At 43.0% G+C, this 12,304-nt stretch overlaps 1 protein-coding gene across 1 annotated transcript; it reads left to right on the top strand.

Moving 5' to 3' along the window:
• Positions 1-1,292: 1,292 nt before the first annotated feature.
• On the top strand, positions 1,293-10,973 carry ZNF597 (zinc finger protein 597). The gene is made up of 4 exons (XM_023225742.2): positions 1,293-1,573; positions 1,726-1,811; positions 3,565-3,691; positions 6,854-10,973. The coding sequence occupies exons 2-4, from the start codon at positions 1,779-1,781 to the stop codon at positions 7,966-7,968; spliced, it is 1,275 nt and encodes a 424-aa protein (XP_023081510.1). The 5' UTR covers positions 1,293-1,573; positions 1,726-1,778; the 3' UTR covers positions 7,969-10,973.
• Positions 10,974-12,304: the final 1,331 nt, after the last annotated feature.

The raw sequence follows: 12,304 nt of genomic DNA, 5'->3' as shown, positions 1-12,304 counted from the left end.
CTCCTAATATTGTTTTAATAACCATGCAGCCATTCATTAAGCTTTTAGATACAGGGATGTGCCTGGCACTAGAATAAGGAGGTATGTTGACACTTTTCAGGCTTTTTTATCAAGGTACCTATCATTTTCGTCTTTTTTTCCCCCAAACACCTTTATAAATGGACAATTTCTTTCACTTACATTATCTTATAATCTGAAACTACCCTCTGAGTTAGCCCAGAGAGGCATCCTGAGCTGTTTGCAGCTGAGAAAAGCAAAGTTGTAAATTGGTCAAGATTACCAACCAATCAGTGTCAGAGCTTGGGACGGAGTTCAATTTTCCAATTCCAAATCTCTACACTAGGGCACTCCCTCTTCCACCAACACACAATAGGAAATGACTGGTTCTAGGGTAGGCTGAATGTGAGGTATCTGGGGGCGAACAATGCCCCGCGACGCAAACCTAGGGCTCTATACCCGCGTGGGGTCCTCTGTGACTATGGAGCTGACGCGGCTCGGTTAGGCTGCAGCTACGGGTACAATACATAATGCCTCCAGAACACTTTGAGTAGGAGCCTAGCAACCTGGCCTACACCGATGTCAACGTTGTGAACGTACAAAAAGACATTCCTTCATGTTCTACGGCCCCACCATCCGCCCAAGACACAAAGGACAGCTCAAGCCCACGTTAGGCCCGAACCCCTGGCCTCTCAATCACCCCGCTCTGGCCGAACCGAAATTTCAGCCCTACAGGGCACTGTTGGCCAAACCCACATTTTGTTACCGATTTTCTTTCTTTTTTTTTTTATTTTATTTTTTTATTTTTTTATTTTTTGAGACGGAGTCTGGCTCTGTCACCCAGGCTGGAGTGCTGTGGCCGGATCTCAGCTCACTGCAAGCTCCGCCTCCCGGGTTCACGCCATTCTCCTGCCTCAGCCTCCCGAGTAGCTGGGACTACAGGCGCCGCCACCTCGCCCGGCTATTTTTCTTTTGTATTTTTAGTAGAGACGGGGTTTCACCATGTTAGCCAGGATGGTCTCGATCTCCTGACCTCGTGATCCGCCCGTCTCGGCCTCCCAAAGTGCTGGGATTACAGGCTTGAGCCACCGCGCCCGGCCAGTGTTACCGATTTTCTTTCGAGTTCCGGTGTCTCCCAGTCTTCTTTCTGCCCTTCTCCTCGGAAACATTACGTCCCTCTGGGGTCACCCTAAGACTCTACTTTAGCGGGTAAACAGGCCCGGAGCTCACAGGGGAGACCCTGCCAGCGGAAGCGGAAATGCTTGCTTAGAGAAAAGGACGAAAACTACCTCTCGCAGCTGCCCAGTAGCTACAGGTCCTCGGTTAAGGTGTTCGATTGGTCAACACAAAAGAAGGACTTCCCCTTCGGGAGAACTCCGGGCAATCAGAGGGCAGGATGGCGGATAGGGCTGGGGGCGGGTCGCTTCCGGCGGCTTTTCCCTCAGCTCCTGCGTAGACGAGCATGAGAGCGTGGGAGTTTTGCAGCAGCCGTGACGTTCTTCGTCGCGTCCCGGTCGGGCGTCGCTTTCTGCAGCTCCTGTCCGGGAGCGCGAGGCCTGTCATTAGCCGCCGAGCGGTAAGTGGGCCCCTTTTGAGGCCGGGCCAGGAGGAGGAGCAGTCAGCGTAGGTTTTTAAGGGGGGTTCGGAGGGAATCGAGGGAGGCTAGGGGTACTGGAGGAGCTTGGCCGCAGAATAGGTCCGTTTAAAGACTGTTCTCTCCCCGCGCAGCTTCGTCTCGAAGTCCCTGTGGCGTCTGGAAGAAGGCATTCCCCACCCGCCAAATGGCGTCCATGCCCCCGACTCCCGAGGTCCAGGTGAGTGGAGGTACCTTTTTCGTCCAAATTTGTTGCTGCTTTCGGTCTCTTCCTGACCCCCTCCTTTGGAGGAGGGTTGGGCATTCATGTTGTGGTAGGAGTGCGCCTGAGCCCCAAATAGCCCTTTGACCAAGCATTCTTCGTTCCAAGACCAGGCATATAGAAGTGGTTTACTAACTTCCTTCTTTCAGAAGTGCCAACTGGGAGCAGGGTCCTTGGAGGAATCTCTGAGAGAGTTTCTCATTGTCTTATCTGTTTTGTTTGGAGACAAGGTCTGGCCTTGTCGCTGGAGTGTTGCTTGTCTGGCTGGAGTGCAGTGCTGAGATCATAGCTCCATCTGGAACTCGGAATCCTCGCGCCTCAGCTTCTCCAGTAGCTGAGAGGCACGCCTACCACAGTGTCTGGCCACTTTTAAAAATTCTTTATGGGGATGGAGTCTTGCGGCTTTGCCCAGGAACTCCTGGCCTCCAGCTGTCCTCCCACCTTGACCTCCCAAAGTGCTAGGCTTAAAAGTGACTTTCTGGTTCCCAAAAGTACAGATTTGGTACTTATCCAATTTGAATGAATTTTTAAATTAAGCACATTTCTAGACTCCGCACTTGTAGAGTGATAGTAAATCCCAGGTGATTCATTATCACACCATTAGGGAAGGTGGGGTAGGCCTGGATGAAGCGCTGGAGTGAGCTTAGCAATGAGTGTCTTGGGGACTAGAGAGAGGAAATAGCAAAGGGAAGGATGTTGGGAGAATCCTGTAACCTTTATCTCTTTATGATTCTTCCTGGGCTGCCCAACCTTCTTTTCTTTTCTTTTTTCTTTTTTTTATTTTTTGAGATGGAGTCTCGCTGTGATGCCTAGGCTGGAGTGCAGTGGTGCAATCTCAGCTCCTCGCAATCTCTGCTTCCCGGATTCAAGCGATTCTCTTGTCCCAGCTTCCCAAGTAGCTGGGACTACAGGCACATGCCACCACACCAAGCTATTTTCATTTTAATTTGTTTTTATTTTATTTTGAGATGAAATTTTGCTCTGTTGCCCAGGCTGGAGTGCAGTGGCACAATCTCAGCTAACTGCAACCTCTTCCTCCTGCGTTCAAATAATTCTCCTGCCTCAGCCTCCCAAGTAGCTGGGATTACAGGCATGCACCACCACATCTGGCTAATTTTTTGTCTTTAGTGGAGACAGAGTTTCACCATGTTGGTCAGGCTGGTCTTGAACTCCTGACCTCAGGTGATCCACTCGCCTCCACCTCCCAAAGTGCTGGGGTTACAGGCATGAGCCACTGTGCCCAGCCTTAATTTTTGTAATTTTACTAGAGACAGGGTTTCATCATATTGGCCAGGCTGGTCTTGAACTCCTGACCTCAAGTCATCTGCCCCCCTCAGACTCCCAAAGTGTTGGGATTACAGGCATGAGCCACCGCACCCAGCCCCAACCTTCTTCTTTTCTTAGAGCATCCTTACTTAATGGTTTTTCCCCAAGAGCTGTTCTCTCATCTTTTCTCTTCCAAGATAGACTGTAATTGTCACAGTCCAACATCCTTATATCACTGCCTAAAAATATCCATGTTTACTCTCTTCTTTCCAACCCTCACCCCACCCCTTAGAACCCATTTACCCCACTCCTGCACTCAAGAACCTTTTACACCAAGCCCTTTTATCCTGTGCATCTGATGTTTCTAGCTCTTCTCATCCTTCCTAGGTTAAGTAAGGGACTGACCCTCCACCCTCTTGTACTGACACAGGCTCTTATGTTTCAGGGACCAATACTCTTTGAGGATCTGGCTGTGTATTTTTCCCAAGAGGAGTGTGTGACTCTGCACCCTGCCCAGATGTCCCTCAGCAGAGATGCTACAAAGGAGTGTTTGGAGGATGCAGCCTTGATGGGTAAGGCAGTTGTTTTTCTTGCATCTGGAACTTTTGTCAGTTCTAGGATGAGAACTTAATGCTTTTTCCACATGTTGGTATGGTGGAGTGGGACCTGTCCTTGAGTAATTTAAGTGGAGATGATAATTGTATGAGATAAAAAGTTTTAAAATATGAGATGATTTCTTTCTTTTTTTTTTTTGGGACGGAGTCTGGCTCTGTCTCCCAGACTGGAGTGCAGTGGCGCGATCTCTGCTGACTGCAAGCTCCGCCTCCTAGGTTCACGCCATTCTCCTGCCTCAGCCTCCCTAGTAGCTGGGACTACAGGTGCCCAACACCATGCCTGGCTACTTTTTTGTATTTTTAGTAGAGACGGGGTTTCACTGTGTTAGCCAGGATGGTCTCAGTCTCCTGACCTCATGATCTGCCTGCCTCGGCCTCCCAAAGTGCTGGGATTACAGGCTTGAGCCACCGCGCCCGGCCATGATGATTTCTTAAAAACAAAACTTCAGTCTAGTACAGTGCCTGTGGTTTAGTACAAGAGATGGCAGTATTTGGTACTTTCACAAACATTTATTGCACTTAGTTTACAATTTTACTTGGGAAATCCCGTTAGTATCGATGACTATCGTTCACTAAAGACTGGAAATTGATTTACTCTTAAGGGGTGCTATGCCTTTCTCACCTATGGGGAAGCATACACAGATGGACTCTTGTGCCTCAGTAGATTTTATTTCTGACTAGGGTTGAGTATCTAAACTATTCTATTTATTTGTTCTAAGTAGTTATTCTAAATAGTTTGGAATAGTTTAGATACTCAATCCTAGTCAGAAAAGAACTAGAATAACTAGTTATTCTAAATAACTCATTTTTCTATCTTCCACTTTTCTCTTCATCATGTTCATGTTGTCTTCTGTCTGCTTAAACTTATGGAGTATATTTATAATGGTTATTTAAACTTTTTTTTCCTGCTAGTTTTATCATTAATGTGGTTTCTGGGTCTGTTTCTATTGATTGATTTGTCTTCTAGTTATGGGTTATATTTTCTATATTTTCTTTACTTGCTTGGTAAATTTTGGTTGGATGTTGGATTAAGAATTTTATGTTTTTGGAGCCAGGATTTTGTTGCATCTTTAAAAATATTTTGGATTTTGTTGTGGGAGGTGGTTAAGTTACTTGGGGTCAGTTTGATTGTTTCAAGGTGTGCTTTTTTTTTTTTGCTTTGTTAGGATGGGTTCAGATCAACCTTTCTGCTAGGGCTTATTTGAGTTACTGCTAAGGCAGTATTTTTCCGTGGACATTGCTGCTCAATGTCTTATGTCTTTCCACTTTGGCTGGAGGCAACATGGACTGGTTATTGCTCTGTTATTCCTTTTAGGCGGTTCTTTCCACAGCATTGGGTAGTTTCTTCATGCACTGTAGATTACTAGCCAAAGTTGTGGTTTTTTTATATTTGTTTTTGTTTTTTGATACAGTATCTTGATCTGACAGTCAGGCTGGAGTGCAGTGGCACAATCAGGGCTCACTGCAGCGCTGACCTCCCAGGCTCAAGCAGTCCTCCCACCTCAGCCTCCCAAGTAGCTGGGACTACAGGCATGCACTACCATGCCTAGCTAATTTTTTTGTTTTTTGTTTTTTTTTTGTAGAGACAGGGCTTTGCCATATTGCCCAGGCTGGTCTCGAACTCCATGGCTCAAGTGATCCTCCCACCTCAGCCTCCCAGTGTGCTGGGATTATAGGTGTGAGTCACTCTACCTAGCCTCAGGAAAGTCTTAAGAGGACCCCATGTAGATGACCTGAGCTCTCTTTCTGAGCAGCTGCCTCTTTGCTGTTTTGCTTTCAAATTCTAGCTGCCTTGGCATCCCTGATCTCTGAACTCAGTCTCCTCAAATCAGCAAAAGCACTTGGTACTGTTTGGGTTCCCATGCACTATACTGCAGCCCTTTCTAGTCAGTGAGTTGGGAAAATCATAGAACTTTGTTTCTCTGGAAAGAAAAGTTCCTTTTGTATTGATATATTTGCGTTATAACTGAAGAATTCTTGGAAGATATTACAAAGGAATGTTAGTTTTGTCAGCCATCGTTGTAAGTAGATTGGGTGTTATTTTCATGCAGTACACACAGCCTTCTACCTTGATCTTTCCTCAGTGAGGGATAAAGAAATTTTGGAGAGTTCTCCTGGTGATAATAAAACTGTTTCTGATAACCTGTGTGCTTCTCTGTTATAGGAGAAAAATGCTCACTTCATTGCTTTTTAAAAAATATTTTCTTTCTCCCTCATTCTTGCTGTCATCTTATCTTTTTTTTCTTTCTTTCTTTTTTTAAGAAACAAGTTCTGGCTCTGTCACCTAGGCTGGAGTGCAATGGCACAACTCAAAACTCCTGAGCTCAAGTGATCCTCCTTCCTCAGCCTCCTGAGTATCTAGGACTACAGGCATGTGCCACCAAGCCTGGCTAATTTTTTTTTTTTTTTTTGAGACGGAGTCTCACTCTGTCGCCGGGGCTGGAGTGCAGTGGCCGGATCTCAGCTCACTGCAAGCTCCGCCTCCCGGGTTTACGCCATTCTCCCGCCTCAGCCTCCGGAGTAGCTGGGACTACAGGCGTCCGCCACCTCGCCCGGCTAGTTTGCCTGGCTAATTTTTAAAAATTATTTTTTGTAGAGATGGAGTCTCACTATGTTGCCCAGACTGGTCTCAAACTTCTAGCCTCAAGTGATCCTTCCACCTCAGCTTCCCAAAGTGCTGAGATAACAGGCTTGAGACACTTGCCCAACCCCTCTCTTTCTTGATAAATATGAATCCTAATCTTTTTTTCCAATTGTTAATTGTTCTGCTGTCACTTGAGATAGCTTAAAAATGAAAGGCTCTTGACGTCTAAATAGACAAGCTGGAAAAGTTCACCTCTAGACAGCCACTACTGAGATTGTCCTTAGTACCTATTCCACTGGATGACTTAGTTATAGCTATTCTCTCCTCCTTACCTTTGGATATTCACCCAAAACTGGATCTTCTGGGAGGCCAGGAGAGTCTGCTTTGTCCTGATTTTGTGTGTTTCATGTCTGGGTTATAGAGTAACCCTTCTAAATTTTCCTGGTCCTCTTTGTAACTACCTTTTAGCTTACTTTTTTCCCAGTATCCCTTGAAGGTATTGTCTATGTTTTGCTTTCTTTTGTTTTTATCAACAGGAGAGGAAGGCAAGCCAGAGATTAATCAGCAGTTAAGCCTAGAGTCTATGGAATTTGACAAGCTTGCCCTAGAAAAGTACCCCATTGCTGCACCCCTTGTCCCTTACCCAGAAAAATTCTCTGAGGATGGAGTTGGAAACCCTGAAGGGAAAATATTAAGTGGAACTCCCACTTGCAAGAGAAGGGTCATCAGCCTTTTAGTTACCATTGAAAACCACACCCCGTTAGTAGAACTCTCTGAATATTTAGGAACCAACACACTTTCTGAAATTCTTGATTCTTCCTGGGAAGGAGCCAGAAATGTGTATAAATGTCCTGAGTGTGACCAAAACTTCAGCGATCATTCATACCTGGTTTTGCATCAGAAAGTTCATTCAGGAGAGAAAAAACATAAATGTGGTGACTGTGGGAAGATCTTCAATCATAGAGCCAACCTGAGGACACACAGGAGAATCCATACTGGTGAGAAACCTTATAAGTGTGCCAAGTGCAGTGCCAGCTTTCGCCAGCACTCGCATCTGTCCCGACACATGAATAGCCATGTAAAGGAGAAGCCCTATACATGTAGCATATGTGGTAGAGGTTTTATGTGGCTCCCAGGATTGGTACAGCATCAGAAAAGCCACAGTGCTGAAAAAGCTTACGAATCTACTAACCGTGATAAACATTTTAATGATAAACCAAAACTTGCTTTGCCTGAGGAAACATTCATATCAGGCCCCCAGTACCAGCACACTAAGTGCATGAAGAGCTTCAGGCAGTCCTTATATCCTGCCCTTTCCGAGAAGAGCCACGACGAGGACTCTGAACGCTGCAGCGATGATGGGGACAATTTCTTCTCATTCTCAAAATTCAAGCCCTTACAATGTCCTGACTGTGACATGACCTTTCCTTGTTTCTCTGAGCTTATTTCCCATCAGGACATTCATACAGAGGAAAGGCCCCATACATGCAAAATATGCGAGAAAAGTTTTGCTTTGGACTCAGAACTTGCATGCCACCAGAAGAGCCACATGGTAGAGGAAACTTTGAAATGTACTGTGTGTGGGAAAAGTTTCAGGTCGAATTTGCATCTCGTTACTCATAAGCGAACTCACATAAAAAACACCACATAAATATAACAACTTGTTATCAGTGATTGGGCTTTTCAGTATCTGTATGGTGGGAAGCAGTTACTGTATGTGTCCCAGGCAATGTGCTAAGCACTTTACACACATTCCCATGTAATACTTAATTCTTACCACAACCTTGATTTAGGCAGTATCATTTCCATTTTATAACTAGGGACGCAAAATCCATGCCACAAAGCTAGTGAATGAACCCAGTAACTCGGTTACTCTTCAACTGTGAGCCAGGAAAAGATAAAAACTTTTGTTTAAATTGAATTTTCGTTAAAATGAAGGCTCTTGCTAGAGTTCTTTTAATTTTGTTTACGTAGTTTCTAACTTTTAGAAGGAGGAGAATTTATTTATATTTTGCCAGTTCTGCAGCTATATCTAGGAAAGTAAATGCTTTTATATGTTTTATACTTTTTTTTGCTATAACTATTTGAATGTAATATTTGTATAAGATTGCTGTTTTACATGTGCATTCCCATAGGCATTTAGAAGTTTTTTTTCTGCCCTGTAAAAGTTCTCAAATGGGTGGACTAGTTTATATCTTGATGGCCATTAGTATCCACAGAGTTCTCTGTCATGGTTCTGATGCCAGGGGCAGGTACTGGCATTTAGGACCCAATTGTTTGCAAGAATTTTGGAAGTCTAACTGCAGCCCTTTTCTGGAGGCTGGACTTGACTTGGGGAGGGGAAAAAGTACTTGCTCCTTTCTAAGATTTGCCTCCAAATCGCTTCTGAAGCACATTACCTGTCTTACTATGAGTAATTGTAATTGTTTCTCAGTGAGCATGCTAGCTACTGTAGATATATTATCTAATTTAATCTTCAGAATAAATCTATGACAGAGAAAAAAAAAACTTTTGTTTCATAAACGAGGAAACTGAAGTCCTCAGAGGGTAAAGTCAGTACTTTGCCCAGCACACAAATCACATTGTGGTGAAACTGACATTAAGCTTGGGTCTCTGTGACTCCAAAGGCCATGCAGTCTGCAAGACTGCAGCATTTGTTGGCATTTGCACCACGTAGTAACACTGCAAGCAGCCAGGGAAAGGGGAGCTGAGATAGGTGAGAATGGTCATCATGGAGGCGATTCATTTTGCTTGCATCCTGGAACCCCTTCATTCCCTTTGTGCTGTACCCAAAGCCTGACTTACATATACAGTTGTAAAGCAGCAGAAGACTTTCCAGGACTTCAGGTTTGAATTCTTGTCTCTCTAATCAGATAAGAGATTTCACACTTTGCAGAGTACAGTACTGAAGGTCTTAGTTGGGTTTTGCTTTTTTAAAAAACACCCTTAATATTTCCTCTCCATCTCCAAAGAAAATGCATATAGAAAATTGTTAGATTTTAACCAAAATACTTAATAATATGTAGATCTTTACATACTGCTATTATAGATAAATATTGGAGCAAAATATTGTTAAATAGTATGGTTATTAATGTTTAAGAACCACAGAATGTTGTAAATATAGATTCATATACAATTTCTCATTAAAGTTGATTGTATGCCTGTCAGCAAAACAGTATTTACATGGGTTTTGATTAGGATGGAAGAATGCTCTCATTCTACTTAAATAGACAGTATAAAAGTATAATATTTGCTAAAATTGAATTGTTGCTGGGAATCATCATGAGAAAAGGTAAAGGACTCTTGAGGACTAATTGTATGGAAGGTAGCAGAAGGTGGTCCTACAGAACAGCAGATTGAGGACTGAATATACAAAAAGATGCTGGCTACTCAGCTAAGCTCTTATTACTGAGTAGAGGCAGGAAGATACTGTTTAGGTGAGAGGAAAACTGAAACTAACAAAAACATCCTTAACCCAGAGAGAGTTTCTCTCTGTTTGTCATTTTTGTCTTGTTTCTGGTTTGCAGATCCACAGTTGAGACTGTGTGCTGCTCTGTATGTCAAGGTCAGACTTGGCTCTTTGTTTCTGATGTCTCCACTCTTAGGAGACAGGACACCAGCTTCCAGGTTTCTCTGAGGTGCTTAGAAATGTGTAGCAAGATGGTCTCCAGTTAGATTACGTATTAGCCAACTCTGAGATATCATGATCTTTGTTAAATAACAACAAGAACACCATCTCCTTGCTCTCCTGCTTCTGCCCTCAGTGGGAGAAACTGGCAGGTGCCTCAGCACTTATCAGGGGCCCTAATATTTCAGTCAAAGATCTAATGAGTCACAGGATGGGGGATGAAATTGGGAAAGGTCTGGATTAGCCGAGTTGCTGCAGAAAGAAGTAGAGGGGAATATCTTAGAAGGCACTTGGACAGAATGGGGGTGATATAAAAGATGGATGCTGTCATTTTTGTTTTGGCTCCTAGAAAACATAGCAGAAAGCGAGAGTTTGTGCCATACATCCTGTTTTGCACCTTAATGGGGAAGTTTGCCTTTCCACATGAGGCTTCCTTCACAATTAACCTCTAATTTTTACAGTTTTATTCTCCAGATTTTGGAAGATTATGACAAACTTCCCTAAAAGATTAGAAAAAATAGCCCTTTTCAGAAACATTAACATACATGTGGGTATAACTAAAATGGCTTTTTGGTATAATACTGTTAATGATTGGTATGCAGAAAAAATGAAAATCCCCTAAGTGTCAGTTACTGGGAAATAGGCATAATTTTCAGTTGTTTGCTTATTGTGCACTTGTACTTAAATACATTTGCTGGATGTAATTCAAGCTGCTTTGCCCCCAGGGAATTGAAGGAAAAGATATACCTGCTGGTGAGCTTCAGGTTTTTTATGATGATGGCTTTTCACCCTTCTGTTTACAGTGTCAGTTGATGGAGATAAATTCCATAAAATTGTCATTAACTCAGAGATACTAGCCTACCATGTTAGGTGCTATTCACAAATACTGGATAAAAGTTAATATGGGAATGAAAAACTAAATGCAAGAGTTTATTGCTATGAATGATTGGTTAACTGCATTTTGCAGCATGGAAATCAACACACTATGAGAGTGAAAACTTGATGCTGAATAAATTGACTCAGACAAATTTTTTTGTTTTTGTTGTTGATGCAGTGATGAAAATGTGTTTCCAACAGTTCCTTAACATGATTGCTGGAATAAACAGTCTGTTAAACAGTCATCATTGATGGAAACAGCATTTTTCCAATGGAATTCACATGTCAGCAGTTTACATTTTGTAATTTAAGAAATTGTGGAATGTAGCTGTTCTTGAATGAGGTGGACTCAAAATAGTTTTATTTAGAGCTTTGTTGCTACAGGTGGTAGTCTATTGACACCTCCTCATTTGACATAGAAAATGATTAACCCGGGGCCGGGCGCGGTGGCTCAAGCCTGTAATCCCAGCACTTTGGGAGGCTGAGACGGGCGGATCATGAGGTCAGGAGATTGAGACCATCCTGGCTAATACGGTGAAACCCTGTCTCTACTTAAAAATACAAAAAAAAATTAGCCGGGCGACGAGGCGGGCGCCTGTAGTCCCAGCTACTCGGGAGGCTGAGGCAGGAGAATGGCGTAAACCCGGGAGGCGGAGCTTGCAGTGAGCTGAGATCCGGCCACTGCACTCCAGCCTGGGTGGCAGAGCAAGACTCTGTCTCAAAAAAAAAAAAAAAAAAGAAAATGATTAACCCAATAATTCAGGGAGTTAAAACTCAAATGACATTTCACAGTAAATGCCATTTTGAGTCTTTGCCTCCTGAGTTTCCATATATAATTAAGTGGCAATGTTCTAGTGACTGCAGCATAAGATGTCATACAATCTGAAACTGCAGAGTCTGATCAAAGTAATCTGCAATTTACTGCCTATGTGTACAAAGGGAGACATAGCAGGTTATAGTTTACATGAATAGTCTATTTTGAATGTTCATTAAACTTGTTATCCCTGTGGGATTTTAGTAGGAAAGTGTTTTTGCTTTGACCATCTGTTTAACAAAATGATGTTCATTACATTAGAAGTGTATATATTCATGTGGTTTACTTTTGTAATTTAGGAGAGCTATTTATCTGATTCAAAGATGACCATTACCCATCTTTCCAAGGCCCATCTAAGTAGTACAGGTGTTTTGTCTTTTAAAATTGACATTCCTCTTTGCATTAAGTCTGTAGGGGAGAATACAATATAAATATTCTTCTGTGTAAACATAAGAATGTGCTGTAATCCCCAGTTCCTTTGGATACCTCAGAATTATATTTATTGTATACACTTATACTGTTTGTTTAATGTGTTGGTTTTACTGTTTTTGACGTATTCTCATCAGCCTTCGCTCTAGTTTGCAAGCTCTAAAGTTATTGATTACGTCTAATGTGCAATTTGGCTTCTAATAAATGATATTTTATGATGATGGCAATGAAGTGAACTTT

This window comes from Piliocolobus tephrosceles, chromosome 17 (assembly GCF_002776525.5).
Source record: "Piliocolobus tephrosceles isolate RC106 chromosome 17, ASM277652v3, whole genome shotgun sequence".
Classification (NCBI taxonomy): domain Eukaryota; kingdom Metazoa; phylum Chordata; class Mammalia; order Primates; family Cercopithecidae; genus Piliocolobus; species Piliocolobus tephrosceles.
The sequence above is the reverse complement of the archived record's forward strand: the minus strand, read 5'-3'. Positions and strand labels throughout refer to the sequence as shown.

Bases quoted from the DNA above. Each gene is read 5' to 3' on its own strand.
- ZNF597 (XM_023225742.2), top strand. From the start codon at position 1,779: ATGGCGTCCATGCCCCCGACTCCCGAGGTCCAG. The intron at 1,812-3,564 runs GTGAGTGGAGGT...CTTATGTTTCAG, and splicing joins CCCCGACTCCCGAGGTCCAG to GGACCAATACTCTTTGAGGA. The intron at 3,692-6,853 runs GTAAGGCAGTTG...TTTTATCAACAG, and splicing joins GGAGGATGCAGCCTTGATGG to GAGAGGAAGGCAAGCCAGAG.